The following is an 18143-nucleotide window of genomic DNA, read 5'->3' on the forward strand; positions in this document are numbered from 1 at the left end:
GGGCTATACAGTGGTTATAAACGTGGGCTTGACTGCAGGCATCAGGCCTGTGCAACTATTTTCATTCACTGTATTACAATGAGAAACGTTTCCTGTCGTTCGCTACTTTGTGTGCGCACACGCGTGTGTAAACTGCTTATCTCCGTCCTTGTATCTACTGTGGTCTTAATATTTTTTTGTTGATTCATATGAATCCTGTGTACAATAAAGATGGCCCTTTGACATATCTGCTACACATATGTAATATCTCTCCCAATGTAGCTTTCTGTTCTCAGTGTGTATGTAAATTTCCTTTTTGTCATATAATAAAATCTTTTGATGTGTTGTGATTCCCTTTTCTGAGCCCTGCAGCAGTCAGGAGTTTAGCCAAGATCACCTCCTAAGCTCTCTCTTCCCTCTCTCCAAGCCCTGGAGCCTGCTTTGCCTCCCCTCCTGAGACTACCTGGGGGAAGAGGTAGTGTCATGGGTCCAGCCTCAGGACCCCTGCCTTCCTCATCTTCTACATTCTTTTGTGTGTGTGTGAGGAAGATCAGCCCTGAGCTAACATGCATGCTAATCCTCCTCTTCTTGCTGAGGAAGACCGGCTGTGAGCTAACATCTATTGCCAATCCTCTTTTTTTTTTTGCCCAAAGTCCCAGTAGATAGTTGTAGGGCATAGTTGCACATCCTTCTAGTTGCTGTATGTGGGACACGGCCTCAGCATGGCCAGAGAAGCGGTGCGTCGGTGCGCGCCCAGGATCCGAACCTGGGACGCCAGTAGCGGAGCGCGCGCACTTAACCGCTAAGCCACGGGGCTGGCCCCATCTATGTTCTGATGCCAGGCACAGGCCCAACTGAAGAACACAAGCCAAACCAAAGAAAAGGCAGATGGAGAAGGGCTGTAGTCCGATGGAGGAGGGCTGGGTAGGGCTGCAGTCGGATGGGGCAGGGCTGGGCAGGGCTGCAGTCGGATGGGGCAGGGCTGGGCAGGGCTGCAGTCGGATGGGGCAGGGCTGGGCAGGGCTGCAGTCTGGTGGGGCAGGGCTGGGCAGGGCTGCAGTCTGGTGGAGGAGGGCTGCAGTTGAAGCCCCTCAGGAGTCACTTTGGCCCCAGGACAGGATAGACAGGGGAAGCCAGGGTGTGAGTCCTGAAGGCAGTGTAGTCATCACATCTGTGGACAGCAGGCATTGGGCGGTTCAGGCCACTAGGTCCAGCTGGGGGGGCAGGAGTGGCAGCAGCAGCGACAGAAGCAAGAGAGCAGGCAGGCCAAGGGGCTGGACCCTGCATGCCGCCTGGCTCAGCTCCACCTCCACAGGGTAGTGGTCGCTGATGTTGAGAGCCTGGGGATGGGCAGTGGGACAAGGTGTTAGTGTCGGGGCTGAGGGACTTCTCCGTGACCCCGTTCCTGCCCCACCACTTTACTTTCTCCTCGGTGAGCTGGAACCTCCTGGGGAAGTCAAAGGCGGCCGCGGCATGCAGCAGGCTCTGGCAGCGCTCCCCGTGCAGCACGATGCGGTCATAGGTGCAGTGGGTGCTGGCCCGCACTGTGGTGTCCTCCCCATCAGCAATCGCCCAGTGGAAGCCTGCCTGAGTCCGCAGCACCAGCTCATCCAGGCGCTTTTTGGTCAGTGAAGCGCAGTCAGCATTGAAGTCCCCGAGCAGGATCACGTCCTGGAGAGGGGGCAGCAGTTGGGCCTGGCCACCTGGCCATCTTGTCCCCATCCCTCCTGTGCAATCTGCCCGGTCCTACCTTGCTCTGCCAGTGCTGGGAGACATCCAGAAACACGTCGTACAGGGCGTTCAGCTCCGTCTCTACGTCCTTCGGAGTGGTGTGCAGCGGGACCAGCACCAGGCTGGGAAGGACTGTGAAGCCCCAGGGATGGAGGGATCCCACCCACTCCTGGCCGTTCTCTGACCAGCCTCCTGCGGGTGACCAAGCCCCCGGAAGAGCCAGCCAGACTCCCTTCCCCCACCCACAGAGCAGGGCCACCCTTCTTCCCCTCCTACCCTTGCTGGGCAAAGTGAACTGGGCCACAAAGGGCTCCCGGGCAAAGCGGTCATACTTGTCGTTGTATGTGTAGGAATCCAGGACCTGTGTCTTGTGGGACCTGGGGGACCAAGGGACAGGAAGCAGTGGCCCCATGTCACTGAGTTTGGCTTGCAAGTGCCAACAGCAAAGCTGGCACTCAGGGCCAGGCCGGTGGTGTAGCAGTTAAGTGTGTGCACTCTGCTTCGGCGGCCCAGGGTTCACAGGTTGGGATCCTGGGCACATGCTGACACACCACTTGTCAAGCCATGCTGTGGCAGTGTCCCATATAAAGTAGAGGAAGATGGGCATGGATGTTAGCTCAGGGCCAGTCTTCCTCAGCAAAAATAGGAGGATTGGCATTGGATGTTAGCTCAGGGCTAATCTTCCTCTCACACACAAAAAAATGCTGGCACTCAGGGAGAGGGCCCTCCATCAGCAACCCTGTTTCATGTGGGCACAGCCTTCCTAGCCTTTTTTTCTAGGACTTTTTTTATTGAGATATAATTCACATACCATAAAATGCACCTGTTTAAAATGCACAATTCAGTGGTGTTTAGTACATTCACAAGGTTGTGCAACTATCACCACAATCAATTTTAGAACATTCTTATTACCCCAAAAAGAAACCCATTAGCAGTCACTTCCCATTCTCCTCCCCCCCAGCCCCTGGCAGCCACTGATCTGTTTTCTTTCACTGTAGATTTGCCTATTCTGGAGATTTCACGTGAATGGAAGCAAATTAACATGTGGTCTTCTGTGTCTGACTTTGCTCCCATAGCATAATGATTCCAAGGCCCACTCATGCTGCAGCATGGGTCAGGACTCCATTCCTTCCATCGTGGGCAGAGACCACACACACAAACCTTCACCAGCTGGTGGACACTTGGCTCGTTTCCACTTCGGGGCTGTTATGAGTGATGCTGCTAGGAGCATTCCTGTATGGGCAAGTTTCTGTTCCCCTGTTATTTTGGAGTGAATTCTAGACATTATATAATTGCATCTCTATAGAGAAACAGGTCTCTTTCTCTCACCTCAGGATCCTGACCCCAAAGGGCTTCTCCCGAGGCTGTCCTCCCAGGGACTTAGGGCTGTTTCCAGAAACCGGGTCTTCCCAAGACCCCCGATGGGCCCCCATTGAACCTCTTCCTAGAAGCTGCAGCCAGCCACTCCCAAAGAGGGGGCCAGCTTCACTCTAATCCCCAGTGGCTTTCACAGGAGAGAGGCAGAGGAACCCCACATCTGTGCAGGGAGAAGGAAGGCTTCCTGCTGTAGGGACACACGGGTGCCAAAGCCGGCTGGGGGCAGAGGAGAGGAAGATCCCAGAATAAAACCATTGAGGGGAAAGAGCGCGATGAGAAGGAGGCTGGCCACTGTCTGTGCTTACCGGTAGATATACACGTACTTCTCTTTGTATGTGCTGCGCCCCAGCTGGGCGCTGCTTAGGAAGTCGTAGGGCCCAGAGCCATCGAATCTGCCAGGAAAGGGGAACCCAGGGTCAGGGGCCATGAGGCTCTGGTATGGCACCAGATTACACCCACAGACCCCTCCTCACCGCTTGAGTTCTCGAAGCAGCAGGGAGATAGCACTGCCAGAAGGATCCACCACCTCCTGCAGCACCATGATGTCACAGCGAGCCAGGATCTGCAGGACACCAGGAAGGCTGGCCCCACTCAGTGCCAGCCACTGCGGGAGCAGGGTGGTGTCCCTGGGGAACTGGCACTGGCATGGCCAAGAGTGTCATGTGGCACTGGCTTCTGCCACAGAAAGCAGTGGGACTAGAAAGAACCTGGGAGAAGACTGAATGCCATCCCTACCCACACTGCACCCATTTTACAGAGGAGGAGACTGAGGCTAACGACAGGGAAGGAATGTGCTCCATGTCTCCACACCCATGTCTCTTGATGTCCCCTCTCCTCGGGGACATGCCCTTGGTCAGGCAGGGCTGGGGGCTTTTGATCATGGCCCTTAGGGGTGCAGTTTCCCTGCAGTGATGAACCTACCCGAACTAAGGTGTCCATCACATGCTCCTTGGCCACCTTGGCAAGCGTCAGCCGCTGGGCGTTGAAGGCGCAGATGCGAAAGGCCTCAGCCCCACTGGCCAGGAGGAGGAACAGGAACGCGGCTGGGCAGTGCATGGCTGTGTGTGTGCTGCTGGGACCCTCCGGAGGAATCCAGGTCACCCCAGGGGGCAGTCCCAGCTGGGCTCAGTTCTGGTTCCAGAAGGACAAGGTAATATGGGACAGAGAAACTGATGCTCATCCTGCTGCCCAGCACCAGCCTCCCAAGTTGCCAGCATCGCAGATATCCTGCCTTCCTCCCTGGGGACATCTTCTGACACTGGCATATATGCCTTGACCTCATTCTTTCTAATTGTGGTAAAATACACAGACCATAGAATTTACCATCTTAACAATTTTTAAGTGTACAAGCTCAGTAGCATCAAGTATGTCCACACTGTTGTGCAGCCATCCCCACCATCCATCCCCAGAACTTTTCATCTTCCCAAACGGAAACTCTGTCCCCATGAAACACTACCGCCCCTCCGGTTCATACAGCCCCTGGCACCCACCATCCTACTTTCTGTCTCTGTGAAGTTGACTCCTCTAGGACCTCAAACAAGTAGAATCATACAGCATCTGTCCTTTGTGACTGGCTTCTTCCACTTAGCATGTGTTCGAGGTTCATCCACACGTCAGAACGTCCTTCCTTTTTAAGGCTGAATAACATTCCAGTGTGTGGATGGACCACATTTTGTTTATCTAGTCATTTGTTGATGGACACTTGGGTGGCTTCCATCCTTTGGCTACTGTGAATCATGCTGCTGTGAACATGGGTGTACAAATATCTCTTCGAGTTCCTGCTTTAAGTCCTTTTGGGTATATACCCAGAAGTGGAATTGCTGGATCATATGGTAATGCTGTGTTTAATTTTTTGAGGAACTGCCAAACTGTTTCCCATAGTGGCTACACCATCTTACATTCCCACCAGCAGTGCACAAGGGTTCAACCCTGGGGTTGATTCCAACTTTTCACCCCCTTTAGCAACTAGGAGGACCATCCTTGCACATATCTCTCTCCCTGCTTGTGAGATGTTATCTTTAAGACAAACTCCCAGCAGTAGAATTGCTGGGTTCAAGGGCGTATACATGTAAAATGATCTCAGATACACCAAATCACCCCACTGTGGTGTGTGATGGGGCCCCTTTCTCACACCCCACCACCACTGGCAGCCCTTCTTCTTCATCTTACCGACTAGAGGCCCTCTCTTCCTGAACAGCTCTCTTGGTTTATCTTTGTCTCAGGCTCACCCAGACTTTGCCCTGTCTTTTGAGCTCAGCCCCTTGCTCCATTCCCTGTCCATGTCACTTTCATTCAGCAACATAAGTCACTCTACTTCTGTCTGCCTGCTTTTCTGTCACCTCATTCATTGCCTTCCCCTTGGGCTCATGTTCTGCCTCTGTCTTTCTCTGCTATCCCCCTCTTTGTCTCTGTCATTGCCTCTCCGTGCATCTCCTTCAGTCTCCTGGCTGGGCTCAATGCCTGTTTCTCCCTGGCCACCTGCTCTGTCACTCATGCTAGTTTGAGTCCCCTGCCCTGGTGCCTATTCTGGGATGTACGTGGGTATTTGGGCAGCCCTGGGCTGGTAACTGCAGGCTTGGAGGCCCCAGCTTGGAGCCCCTGGGGCCAGTGGCCCCCACAAGGGCTGAGGGAAAGAAGAACCAGAGAATGACTGTTCCTGGCCTCAGCCCAAAGCCCAGCCCAGGCTCCCAACACCAGGCCTTGGCCGCAGTCCTGTGGTTCCCTTCCCTTCTCACCCTCCTCCCCAGGCTGGGGGCAACTTCTTCCATCCCTTTGCCAAGAGGGCTCCCCTACCTGCACAGACCAGCTTGTCTCCACGCCTGCCTCAGCTGTAAGTGGATCGCGACACCCCACGGAATCGCAGTGCCTGCTTGGGCAGAGACTGGAGGGGAGGGGAGGAAAGAGGAAGAGACTCGCCTCCTGAGTCACTCATCATGTTATGTCATGTCAAGGCCAGGCCAGTTGCCACACCCTTCCCAGAGGGCAGGGACTGAGTAACTGTCTCCAAGAGAAAGGGAATAGAGAGCTGGCAGCTCAGTGCCCCATAGGGTTGTGCACTGTCGCTGTTGGGACAACTGGGGAACTCAGGCAGGGTCTGTGGTCAGGCGGTTGGTCCTCACTGGATGGTTGTAATGCTGTCATCAGAGCAATGTCCCTGTTAGTAGGACCTACGTGCTAATGGATTAGGGGTGGCGATGAGCAGAAGGTTGGAAAAAATTTTAAAAATCGATAAAATTCTGCTTTAAAAATTAAAAATAGACTGTTTAACGGGTACAGGACTTTCTTTTGGGGTGATGAACATGTTTTGGAACTAGTTAGAGGGGGTGGTTGACAACAGTGCGAATGTACTAAATGATATAAAATACCGAAATATATATATATATAATTTCCTATTTTATGCTATATATCGCTACATATTATATATTACATCACATGTTATATATTACATACATATATATAGTACAATTCTGTAATACTGTAATTATGTAAAATTGTATGTAATTCTGTACAATTACATAATGTAATACATATAATAACATAACATCATATGTTATATATATCAGATGCTCTATATAATATAAAATGCTATAAAATACTATAAAATGATTAATTCTATGTTATGTGAATTTTACCTCAATAAAAGTAAAGGGGAAAAAAACTAAAGTAAAAGTGCTCCGCCAGCCCCGACTTTGAGCGGTGTCACAGCCCATGTTACCCCGGGAGACTTTTTTTATGTGTGTGTGAGGAAGATCATCCCTGAGCTAACATCCACGCCAATCCTCCTCTTTTTGCTGAGGAAGACTGGTCCTGGGCTAACATCCATGTCCATCTTCCTCCACTTTATATGGGACGCTGCCACAGCATGACCTGACAAGCGGTGCGTCGGTGCGCGCCCGGGATCCGAACCTACGAACCCCAGGCCACCGCAACGGACCACGTACTTAACCGCTACACCACCGGGCCAGCTCCCAGAGACTTTTACGGGGACGGATTAAGGACACAAAGGGGTCGCGCAGCCGGCCGGCGGCTTCCGACCACGACTGCGCTGGGGCGGGGCAGGGCAGGGTGGGGCGGGGCCACGCAGCCCGCGGGCCTGTCCCCATTGCCGTCAAGCGGCCCAAGAGCGTTTTGCGACAGGCGGCCGGGGAGCCGGGCGCCGTCGCGGGCTCGCTTTCCGGCGGGAGCGCGGGGCGTGAGGCTGGCGCCACCGGCCCGTGTCTGTGCTCGCTGCATCCTCCGGCTCCAGTGCCCGGTGGCGACTCATCTGTGGCGAGAGAGCGGGGCCGGGCTCGGCTCTGGCCTGACCCGCGAGGTGACCTTGGTCGAGTCCCCTGTCGCGCGAAGCTGCGGCGCTTGTCTGTGGCGCGGGTCTGTCAGGGACCTGGCTCTCGAGCGGTTGAGGACATAGACCTAGAGCGGCCCCACCGGCTGTCCGGTGGCAGAGGGAGCACCGTGCCGCCGGAGGCGGTGGGAGAGAGCTCGGTCTTGGGGCGAAGATGCCCCTACACGTGAAATGGCCGTTCCCTGCGGTGCCGCCGCTCACCTGGACCCTGGCCAGCAGCGTTGTCATGGGCCTGGTGGGCACCTACAGCTGCTTCTGGACCAGTGAGTGTGCCTGAAGCCGAGGCAGGGTCTGCCACGGGTCTCCACGCCCGGCCAGAGTTGCGGTTTGGGGTTGGGGGCGCTGGCAAGGGCTAGCGTGGCTGGGGGGAGCCCTGGGCCCCGGGAGAAGGAGGCCAAGACCCCCCATACTTTCTCTCTCCCCCCCCAGAGTACATGAACCACCTCACCGTCCACAACAAGGAGGTGCTGTACGAACTCATCGAGAACCGAGGCCCAGCCACTCCCCTCATCACCGTCTCCAATCACCAGTCCTGCATGGATGACCCTCATCTCTGGGGTACCTGGACCAGTGTGCTGGGCACAGGGAGGCAGGGGCACAACTCAGGACGGAGGCGAAACAAAGGCAGAACAAATTCACCTCTCACTGGGCTCTTCACATAGCCCTGGCACTCCTGTTTCTGGGGTGTCCTGCCTCACGGGTGAAAGTTTCGTTTGTGGCTTCTTCAGCATCCTCTCAGGGAACGTGATTTGGAGAGGGCCTCAGAAATTTGGAGGGAGCGAGGGAGTGAGGAAACGTCCACAGGGCAAGATCTAACAGCTTCTGTACTCTGATGCACCAGGCCTGTGGAACCCTCCATTCTCTAAACTGTTGAAGGTCCCGCAGAGTCTTGGGAACAAGACTCTGGATGACCGAGGATGATAGGGTGTCCTGTCAAGGAAGCTCTGGGCTAGGGGCTGGAAGACCTGTGTCCTGGTTTTGGGTTTTCCCCAAGCTGGGTTTATATCCTTCAACCAGCCTCGTTTGGGAGCCTGGTTCACCACCTAGTAGTTCCTCACCTGCTGACTTCACGGGGAGTTTGTTGTCTCCAGTACCCTGGATGGCTGGGAAGAGGGTTGCCCAGGGCTTCTACCACTGAATGCAGGAGGTTAGACTATCCTAGAGCTCACAAGGAGCCACCAGGTCAACTTGGAGCCTTTCAGAGCTCACCCTGGCCTCTGGGCAGAGAATGGCCTGTAGGGTGCCCCAGGCGGATCCTAGGAGGCCAGGAAAGAGGCTTTAGAGCCATCCAGTAGCCTGCACTAGGGTGGTGGCAGTGACAATGAAGGGAGAGGTGTAGATGAATAGGCAGTGTCAAAATATATCAGAGGGGCCAGCCTGGTGGCGTAGCAGTTAAATGTGCACGCTCCGCTGTGGTGGCCTGGGGTTTGGATCCTAGGCACGCACCAACACACCGCTTGTCAAGCCGTGCTGTGACAGCGTCCCACATAAAGTAGAGGAAGATAGGCATGGATGTTAGCCCAGGGCCAGTCTTCCTCAGCAAAAAAGAGGAGGATTGGCATCGGATATTAGCTCAGGGCTGGTTGTCCTCGCGCGCGCGCGCACACGGACACACACAAATATATATATATATCAGAGAAATAAGCAGTCCAGATGTGGCGACTAATAAGATATGGGAGGTGAGAGAGAGGGAGGAGCCAGGGAGAATTGGGGAGTCCAGCCCAAGAGTCTGGAAGATGCCACTTCGGACCATAGGGAAATGATAGTGCTGGTGCCCTTGTCCCTCATTCCCTGAAACAGGGTGACAGAAAAAGGTGCTCCCTAGGGACAAGGTAAGTTAGGGCATGAAGCCTTTTCTCTCCTTCTCTAGGGATCCTGAAACTCCGCCACATCTGGAACTTGAAGTTGATGCGTTGGTGAGGAAGAATGGGCCCCTCACAGTGGGTCTGGCAGGCCTCACCTGTCTCTGCCCAGATTTGCCCTCCGCCTGCTCTGCCCAGGAGGTGGCAGTCCAGGCAGGGCATAGAGTAGGGCCCTACACGCCCTCCTGTGCCTCCATTCTGCATTGCTGATGATGTCAGGCATCATGCTGGGGGGAGGGTGGGGAAGCCGTGTGCACAGGAGGCATGGATGACTGCATCTGTCCCTGCTCCAGGACCCCGGCGGCTGCAGACATCTGCTTCACCAAGGAGCTGCACTCCCACTTCTTCAGCTTGGGCAAGTGTGTGCCCGTGTGTCGAGGTGAGCTGCTCCTCCAGGAGGGGCTGGTGGGCCAGTGGCTGCAGGGAGGTGCTTTTGGGGGCTTCTCTGGCCTCCTTTGGGGCAGGGAGGCTGGTGGCCGGTGCCTCTGGCTTGGCAGCACAGAGAGTGGAGGGACCCAGGTGGGACAGGCAGCCTGGGAGCAAGGGGAGCCAGGGACCGCTGCCCCAGTAGCGTGAGGCCCAGCTTCATTGCGTGGCAACAGAGGTGGCAGTGGCTACTGGAGGAGCGATGGCTTCTTGGAGAGTGCTCGATTCTCTGCAATTGCCTGAGGATTGTGCGAACCTGAGGCTCTGGCATTAGAATCAAGGAGGCATTATCCACAGCCCCTTCTCAGGAGGACATTGCTAACTCAATGATGGCAGTGCGGTGTCATCGGTCTTTGATGGTAGTGGCATGGGTTGGAGGCTGCAGGGTATGAGAGAATAAATAGGCTTGTGGGGTGAGGGATGTGACATTGAGTGACTACTCTGCACCTCTCGAGAGCCTCAGGAGGTAGGGCCCATTTTGATCCTCATTTTCCAGATAAAGGCGCTCAGAGGGATTAAGCTGCTGGCCTAAGGTCATGGGGCGAGAGGTGGCAAAGCCAGGATTCGAATCCAGGTTGCTTTTTCCTCTGTGGAAGTAGAATTTTTCTAGGCAGAGTATGAAAGGAAAGGTGCTCTAGACATGGGCAGGCGTGCCAGGCACTGGACAGGTATGCAATAAAGGTAGAAAATGTAGGTTGCAGGCCAAATGTGAAAGTTCTAGAATAATCATGTTAATCATTTTATTAGACTCTGCTCTCTCATCAGGGTAGTGATGTACTTTCATCTGTGGTTCAGAGAGAGAACACCCTGGCTGCAGCATGGCTGGTGAACAGAAGTAGGGCTGGGTGGAGGCGGGGAGCCCAGTTAGGGGCTATCACAGTACTTCTGGCAGCAGAGGATTGTACCTGGGCCTCTGGGGTCACCGTGGAGAGCCGGAGAAGGGGCCTGCTTTGGGATATGCTCTGGAGGCAGAGTTGACAGGACTTGTTGATAGATTGGGTGTGGAAGGGGGCGAGAAAAAGAGAACTCAAAGATGACACTAGGTGACATCTGGTGACACTGAGCCACTGGGAGGATGGGATGAAGGGAAAGCAGTGTAGGGGTTGGGAGGGGAGGTAGGTCCCATTTTGCACATGCTTCATCTGAAGAGTCCATCACCCGAGGAGGGGAGCCGTCCCAGAGGCAGTGGGATGTGGAGTTCTGGAACTCAAAAGAATGGTCGGGAATAAAGATATTGGGGACTCAACCACAAACGAAGTCACAAACATAGAGATGAGATTGTGGAGGGGGAGAGCAGGGGCACAAGACAGCGCCTCAGAACATCGTAGAGATAAGTCACCAAGGCAGCGGGAAGCAATGGCCAGAGAAGAAGGAAGCAAAGCAGAGTGCTTTGGCACTGTGGAAGCCTCCAGTGACCGTGGAAAAGCCATGTCCATGGAGTGACAGCTGCAGGAGCTGCGGGAGTTGGGGAGGTGGTTGGAGACAGCAGGGGTAGCCACTCTTCCCAGAGGTTCAGTTGTGAGGAAGAAGAGAGACGAGGAAGTAACCAAAAGGTGTTAGAGGTCAAGGGAGAGTTTCTTATTTCTAGTTGGTCAAAGTAAAACCTGGTAAAATCCAATCAAGTAACCTCAAATAATAAAGAAAGACTTTTAATGAAAAGCTGCAGGGCTCACCCCTCCAGATCCTCAGATTACTCCCTGGAGACAGCCGCCTGAAATGCTTTCTCTTTTTGCTGCTTTTGGAGGCTACTTCGTTTCTCTGAAACACAAGCAGAGGCTACAAGGTCATGGCTAGTGACCATGGCGTTGTTTATCACACCCCGCTCTGAGAGATGGGGACTCGGCTTGTGTACCCCTGTCCCGAAGTCTTAGTTCCTCCCTTCTGCAACCTAAGACAGAGGCCTTCCATATCCACTTCTTGTCTCGTTCTTCTTTTTGACCTGCATCTAAGTTTTATTGCACAATTAAAAACAGAAAGTGAAATCTTAATCCTATTCTGGGTCTTTTGTGGTTCCGTACAAATTTTAGGTTTATTTGTTCTAGTGCTGTGAAAAATGACATTGGTATTTTGAAAAAGATTGCTTTGAATCTGTAGTTGGTTTTGGGTAGTATGGACATTTTAACAATATTAATTCTTTCAATCCATGAGCATGGTGTATCTTTCCATTTATTTGTGTCACCTTCAATTTCTTTCAGCAGTGTCTTATAGTTTTCAGGGTACAAGTCTCTCACCTCCTTGGTTTATTCTTAGGTATTTTGTTCTTTTTGATACAGAAATCTTAATCCTAAGCACCTTCAATGAGAGGAAGTGGGCAGGGATGAGCTATTTATCAAACACATTTGATGTGTAGCAAAGATCTAACAACAAAGATTTAAAAAAAGGAAGTATCTGTCATACTTTGCTTCTGCATTCCAAAAAGTTCCCTTTCCCCCCAAGCATAGGCCTTGTGATATGACATGAAGTATCGAAGTGATCTTGCACAAGCTATACAAGTGAGTAGAAATAGCATTTGCAAAAGCTAAACGTTATGCAGTGTTGCTCCAAAAGCATATTAGTAGTGTTTTAAAATTTCAGTTTCAAGCTGCATGGCTCAGTTGCACCAGTGGGTTTTCGTAGAGAAGGAGCCGGCAGCTCTGAAGCCCACCCCCTACCAGGTAATGCGATCCCAAGTAGGGAAACTGCTGCTCTCATGCTACCCTGAGAAACTATGGTGGGTGATTGCTCCTTAACTCTAACCCCTGAGGGAGCTGCCGGGCCAGGTCCCCATTTGGGTTGGATTGAGACTTCTGGATCCCTAACTAGCACCTTCTAAAGACTCGGCCTTGCAGAGAACAGGTTAAAAATCCATTTCTTTCTTTTTCTTTTCTTTTTTTTTTTTTGCTGAGGAAGATTCACCCTGAGCTAACATCTGTAGCCAATATTCCTCTTTTTGCTTGAGTGAGATTCGCCCTGAGCTAATATCTTTGCCAGTCCTCCTCCATTTTGTATTTGGGTTGCTGCCACAGTGTGGCTGACGAGTGGTGTAGGTCTGTTCCCAGGATCTGAACCTGTGAACCCCGGGCCGCTGAAGCGGAGCACGCCAAACTTAACCACTACATCATGAGGCTGGCCCCTAAAAGTCCATTTCTTAGTGCACTGGTCCAAGACAGTCCCAGTGCCTGTCTCTCTCCCTCTTTGTGATATGGCTCTCTACTCCCTACTTGATAAGATGAGGATATTTACTCTACCCTGTTCCTTCAACCTCCCTCCTGCTCTGTCTCTGTCCACTATATGGACAAGGTTGATGAGATTCTTACTGCATGTGGCCACAGATTGTCTCCATGTGACTCCAAGTTGAAAGCCAGCACACAGCATTAGGCATCCATGTCTGTGTTGTTGCTGACCAGCGGGCCGCCTGGGTCTAGTGTCATGGTTTGTTGGTGCTCAGGGCAGGTTAACCCAAGAAGCACCACTCTGGTATGTGGATTATTTCGAGCTGAAGACAATAAAGACTCAGAAAACTCAGGAAGAACATTTGAGTTTCCCCTCTCACACTGCCTAAAGAATTTAAAGCAAAAGATCTGTTTCAGGAAGGAGTTATTATCATGATGGCTGTAATATAATGTAAAATAGATGTAACAATAGGAAAGGCACCAAGCCCCTCTTATCAAAAATTCTGTCTCTCCCTGGCCACATTCTCTATAGGTGGCCCTGAAAAGAGTTCAGACATTTGCATTTCTATCTCCATGTGAATTGTCTTCTTCCCCTCTGAAATCCCAAACCACTACCCACCCCCAATACCTTCCTCGCCTTTAGCTACAATACTTAAGCAAGCAGCTTAGACAGAGGGACGAGCTGCTCATTTCTGAGTTTCTCCCATGTGTACATGTTATTAAACTTGGTATTTTCTCCTGCTAACCTGTCTTGTTAATTATTTGGCCAGCCATAAGAACCTTAAGAAAGGGCAGGGGGAGATTCTCCCTCTTCCTCCACAGTCTCAAGGTGTCTCTAAGGCGAGTGTTGCTAGCATTGGGGGCAGCTGGACCCCGCTTTTTTCCGTCTAGCAAGTTTGAGTTTTTCCCAACTCTCAGTGACACTGTGTGTTCCATCCAGTGTTCTCCCTTTCCCGAGAGACTTCGTTAAGGGGAGCCCTGTGAGGAAGGGGCTAGCAAGAGGAAGGGACGGTGGAGGCTGAGGGTGCAGGCAGGGCTAGAAGGCCCGTGAGGAGTGGCTGCAGGAACTGGCCTGTCCAAGATCCCAGGGAAAGGCTTGCTGTCCAGAATCCGGGGCCCAAGCAAGGCTGGAAGTTATGAATAGATTTGGTTTGCTCCAGCAGGTGGCCTCTGAGCCAGGGGCAGCAGATGGTAGGCTCTCCCCAGAGGTGGCACATCCCAAGGAGAAAGAGAAGGCTACAAGAGCCTGGCTGGGGAGAGAGAGAGGGCAGGGAGGGTGGTGAGTCAATCCAGGGGTCTGTGAGGGTGCGTACCTCAGGTGTATACCTGCGGCTGAAGTGGCCCAGTGGTTGAGGCTATGGTGGGACCAACAGGCAGAAGGTGGGGTCGTATGGGCTGGCCCCATGGCTTGGCGGTTGAGTGCACGCACTCCGCTGCTGGCGGCCCGGGTTCGGATCCCGGGCGTGCACTGAGGCACCGCTTCTCCGGCCACGCTGGGGCCGCGTCCCGCATACAGCAGCTGGAAGGATGTGCAACTATGGTGTGCAACTATCTGCTGGAGCTTTGGGGAAAAAAAAGGGGGAGGATTGGCAGTAGATGTTAGCTCAGAGCCGGTCTTCCTCAGCATAAAGAGGAGGATTGGCATGGATGTTAGCTCAGGGCTGATCTTCCTCACAGAAAAAAAAAAAGAAGGTGGGGTCGTAGATTGGTGGAGGAATTGCAAAGTTCAGAATTTCAGTCAGAGACAGTTTGAGACGATGATGCTGCCTGCACTTGACAGGCACTTAGAGGTTTAGAGGATATTATTGCACAAAGGATGTCAAGGGCCACAGTGCAGCTGGGGCTGAGCAGGCCCAGGAGAGACAGTCACTGGAAGGGGTCTGTGTGGATGGCTCAGTGGGGGATGAGGAAGTCCCTGAGCTACTGCTTCATTCCCAGGGAGAGGGAAGGAGTGGCCTTGGGATAATGGGGACTAACGGGGAGAGGCCTTTTCTGGGCAGGAGATGGCGTCTACCAGAAGGGAATGGACTTCATTTTGGAGAAGCTCAACCATGGGGACTGGGTGCACATCTTCCCGGAAGGTCAGTGGGGCTGGCAGGGTTGCGACCCCCACTAAGAATATGGGTGGGACTGCCTCCTCCATGGCCTCCAGGCCTCGCCTCTGTCCTTTCTCTCACCAGGCAAAGTGAACATGAGCTCCGAGTTCCTGCGCTTCAAGTGGGGTAAGGGCTGGCGTGGACCGTGGCAGACGGGTGCGTTGGTAGCAGCAGGAAGGGGCAGGTGGTTTTAACTGGGGGAGGGCAGGGGTGGCCCTGGCCAAAGGCTGGCACTGAAGCTCTGTTCATGCCAGTGTTTCTGCCTCTCCCTGGGACAGGAATCGGGCGCCTGATTGCCGAGTGTCATCTCAACCCCATCATCCTGCCACTGTGGCATGTCGGTGAGCCTCCTTCTCGGGCCGAGGATGCAGCCTGGGGATGGGGGCAGGGAGAGGGGCTTCCCTAGGTGGTGTTGGGGGTTTCTGCTGGGTGGCAGGGAGAGGGCTCCATCTGGTCCCAGGCTGCCCTGCTCCACCCTACGCCTGCTTCCTGGCCTTCTGTCCACCACGCTGCAGGAATGAACGATGTCCTTCCTAACAGCCCGCCCTACTTCCCCCGCTTTGGACAGGTGAGTAAGGGCTACTGACCTTCATCTGTTGGTCTGTCTGTCTGTCTGCCATCTGCCCTGTGTCTCCCATTCAGCACCATTGAGGCCAGATTCAGAAGCTGAGGTTGAGGAGGGGGCCCGAGGGGAACATAGAGAGGGCCTTCTTGGCACCAGGACCGGTAGAAGGAGAGCAAAGGCAATCAGGCTGGGATAGGACGTCTAGAACATGGACCCCGGGACTGGGATGGCCCTCGGATGCCACTGAGCCCAACCACTTGATTCTAAAGAGGGAGAGTGGCCCTAGGGAGCATGCAGCAGTGAGTTAGGGGCAGGACTCGGCTTCTGGCTCCCCGGGGCAGTTGGGCTGGGGCTGTGGGCACTCCCCCTGTTGCTGTCACTGGTGGCTGGTCTCCCCACAGAAAATCACCGTGCTGATCGGAAAGCCCTTTAGTGCCCTGCCCGTGCTCGAACGGCTCCGGGCAGAAAACAAGTCGGCTGTGAGTTTCCCCCTGGGCTGCCCCCTAGCTGTTCTCACCCCCTCCCAGTGCCCTCAGCCTGCCAGGGCCCCTGGGCACAGCTCCCTGAGGGCTGCAGCCCAGCCCCAGTCCTTCCACTCAGGTGGAGATGCGGAAAGCCCTGACTGACTTCATTCAGGAGGAATTCCAGCGCCTGAAGACCCAGGCGGAACAGCTCCACAACCACCTGCAGCCCCGGAGCTAGGCGCCACCCGGCCCAGACCTTGCCCTTGCTTCCTCTGGATGGGGCGCTGGCCCCCAAGGCCTGGAGAAGAGGCAGCTCTGGGACCCAAGCCCCAGCTGCCGGGCTCTCAGTGCTGCTTTTGGGTCCTCGTCCCACATGGAGCTGGGGCTGGGGGATGGACTGATGCTTTGAGCTCAGATAAGGTTTGTTAGATTTGTTCATACCCTTAATGGGTGCCCTCTCCTAGCTGGTGAACATTCCAGCTTCTCTGTGTGTCTTCAGTTGAAGGAAGGGTCTCAGCTGCTCCTCCCACTTGGCCACGAAGGTGTTCTCTCTCAGGGCTGGTATCAGGAGAGAGGGTCGCTGAAGGGGGAGCGGGTGGTCAGGCTGGAGCTTTGGGGAGGGTCCCACGAGGCCCTTGGCCTGCCTTCCACCCACCTGCCCCAATCCAGGAGCTGCTCACCACCTTCTCAGGGATGACCGTCAGCCACGTCTTCCTTCTGCCCGTGCTTCTCACAAGTGAGGGAGCCTCAGGCAGGGCCCAGCCCCAGGCTGCAGTCAGAAGAGCAGCTCTTTGCCAGAAGTGGAGCCCAGCCAAACGGAGCTGGCAGCAAGGGCCTGAGACCCTGCTGCTCGCCTTCACACCAGGGCCACTGACTTCTCCATCCTTTCTGCTTCCCTGGCATTACTCGACTCTCCTGGGGCCTGGGTTTTCATGTTTTGTAAACAATAAAGCATCTATATTGTGCTGTTTTACCTCTGGCCTCTATAAGGGTGGGGATGGGAGGTGACCCACTGGACAGGAAGGCTGGACCCTTAAAGCCCTGGGCGCATTGAGCTCTCAGTGTGCCCCAGTCACTTAAGACTTCAGTCATTGCCTGTAATCCCCATAGCCTTGCAAAAGTAGGGATTAATCTCATTTTGCAAAGGAGGCAGAGCAGGTTAATGGACTTGCTTCAAACCCCAAACCTAGCAAGGTAGCAAGAAGCAAGTAGCGATTTGATCCTTCACAGGTTGGTTCCCAAGAGGGAGCAACACTGTGATGGGAGGTGGGAAGGAAACACCTAGATTGAGCATGGGAACCTGGGTGGGAGCAAAGGAGCATCCATGGTGGTGGTGCTCCTGGCAGAAGCAAAAGCAAATCCTCTAGAGAAAAGTGCACTCAGTTTAGGCCTCCAGTTTGTCCACAGATTAGGATTAACCAAAAAGACCTCACAAAGATCACCAAACGTAGAAGGAAATGAAGCACGGTACTTAGGTCAGCAGAAACAAGAACACGTTGAAACCCTTGGGGACTTCTGAAATTGACGGGGTCAGACAGAATATGAAAAATACTGTAATAGAAATGTGGAAAGAAAGAGAAGATGGAACCACAAAACTGAGCCAGCAAGAAGAGAAGATTCAAAGATGATCAGGACTGCAACTGTGTGTGAGTCTATAATCATTTCAAAATAAAAGGTTTTTAAAAATGACCAGAGGGGCCAGCCCGGTGGTGTAGTGGTTAGGTTCGCACGCTCTGCTTCAGAGGCCCAGGGTTCGCGGGTTCAGATCCCAGGCATGGGCCTACACACAGCTTATGAAGCCATGCTGTGGCAGCATCCCACATACAAAATAGAGGAAGATTGGCACAGATGTTAGCTCAGGGCCACTCTTCCTCACAAAAAAACAAAAATAAATAAAAATGACTAGAAGGGAAAAAAATCACTTGGGGAAAGAAAAACACTTGTAAATAAATATAGGTAAAAACAGACTGTTGGCCAGTTTGCATGTACGGGTCCAAGTGTAACATCCCTTTTGCATGAATATATTTTATATCCCTTTGAACAAACATCAACTACATTTCATGAAGAGTTCTGATTTTATACCCTATGATAGAATGTTCCATTTTATCATGTTCTTGTATTTTTACTCCATAATCTCTATAGATATTAT

At 53.2% G+C, this 18143-nt stretch overlaps 2 protein-coding genes across 8 annotated transcripts; one reads left to right on the forward strand and one right to left on the reverse strand.

Moving 5' to 3' along the window:
- Nucleotides 1–973: 973 nt before the first annotated feature.
- DNASE1L1 (deoxyribonuclease 1 like 1) lies at nt 974–5974 on the reverse strand. 4 transcript variants are annotated; one of them, XM_058535012.1, is made up of 8 exons: nt 5881–5974; nt 4009–4218; nt 3561–3649; nt 3393–3479; nt 1987–2087; nt 1730–1842; nt 1402–1650; nt 974–1319 (listed from the first exon to the last, which is right to left on the reverse strand). In XM_058535012.1, the coding sequence occupies exons 2-8, from the start codon at nt 4141–4143 to the stop codon at nt 1176–1178; spliced, it is 918 nt and encodes a 305-aa protein (XP_058390995.1). In that variant the 5' UTR covers nt 4144–4218; nt 5881–5974; the 3' UTR covers nt 974–1175. The 4 variants fall into 4 exon arrangements, with proteins under 4 accessions (XP_058390995.1, XP_058390994.1, XP_058390993.1 ...); XM_058535011.1 differs by having other exon boundaries at nt 3561–3727; XM_058535010.1 differs by having other exon boundaries at nt 1730–2087.
- Nucleotides 5975–7248: 1274 nt separating this feature from the next.
- Nucleotides 7249–16967, forward strand: TAFAZZIN (tafazzin, phospholipid-lysophospholipid transacylase). 4 transcript variants are annotated; one of them, XM_058535014.1, is made up of 10 exons: nt 7249–7692; nt 7859–7987; nt 9300–9345; nt 9585–9670; nt 14870–14950; nt 15050–15121; nt 15244–15306; nt 15481–15533; nt 15932–16009; nt 16131–16967. In XM_058535014.1, exons 1-10 carry the CDS (start codon nt 7584–7586, stop codon nt 16230–16232), a joined length of 819 nt encoding a protein of 272 aa, XP_058390997.1. In that variant the 5' UTR covers nt 7249–7583; the 3' UTR covers nt 16233–16967. The 4 variants fall into 4 exon arrangements, with proteins under 4 accessions (XP_058390997.1, XP_058390999.1, XP_058390996.1 ...); XM_058535015.1 differs by having other exon boundaries at nt 7250–7692; nt 15050–15091; XM_058535016.1 differs by lacking the exon at nt 15932–16009.
- The last annotated feature ends 1176 nt before the right edge of the window (nt 16968–18143 follow it).

This window comes from Diceros bicornis, chromosome X, assembly GCF_020826845.1.
Source record: "Diceros bicornis minor isolate mBicDic1 chromosome X, mDicBic1.mat.cur, whole genome shotgun sequence".
NCBI classification, from domain to species: Eukaryota; Metazoa; Chordata; class Mammalia; order Perissodactyla; family Rhinocerotidae; genus Diceros; species Diceros bicornis.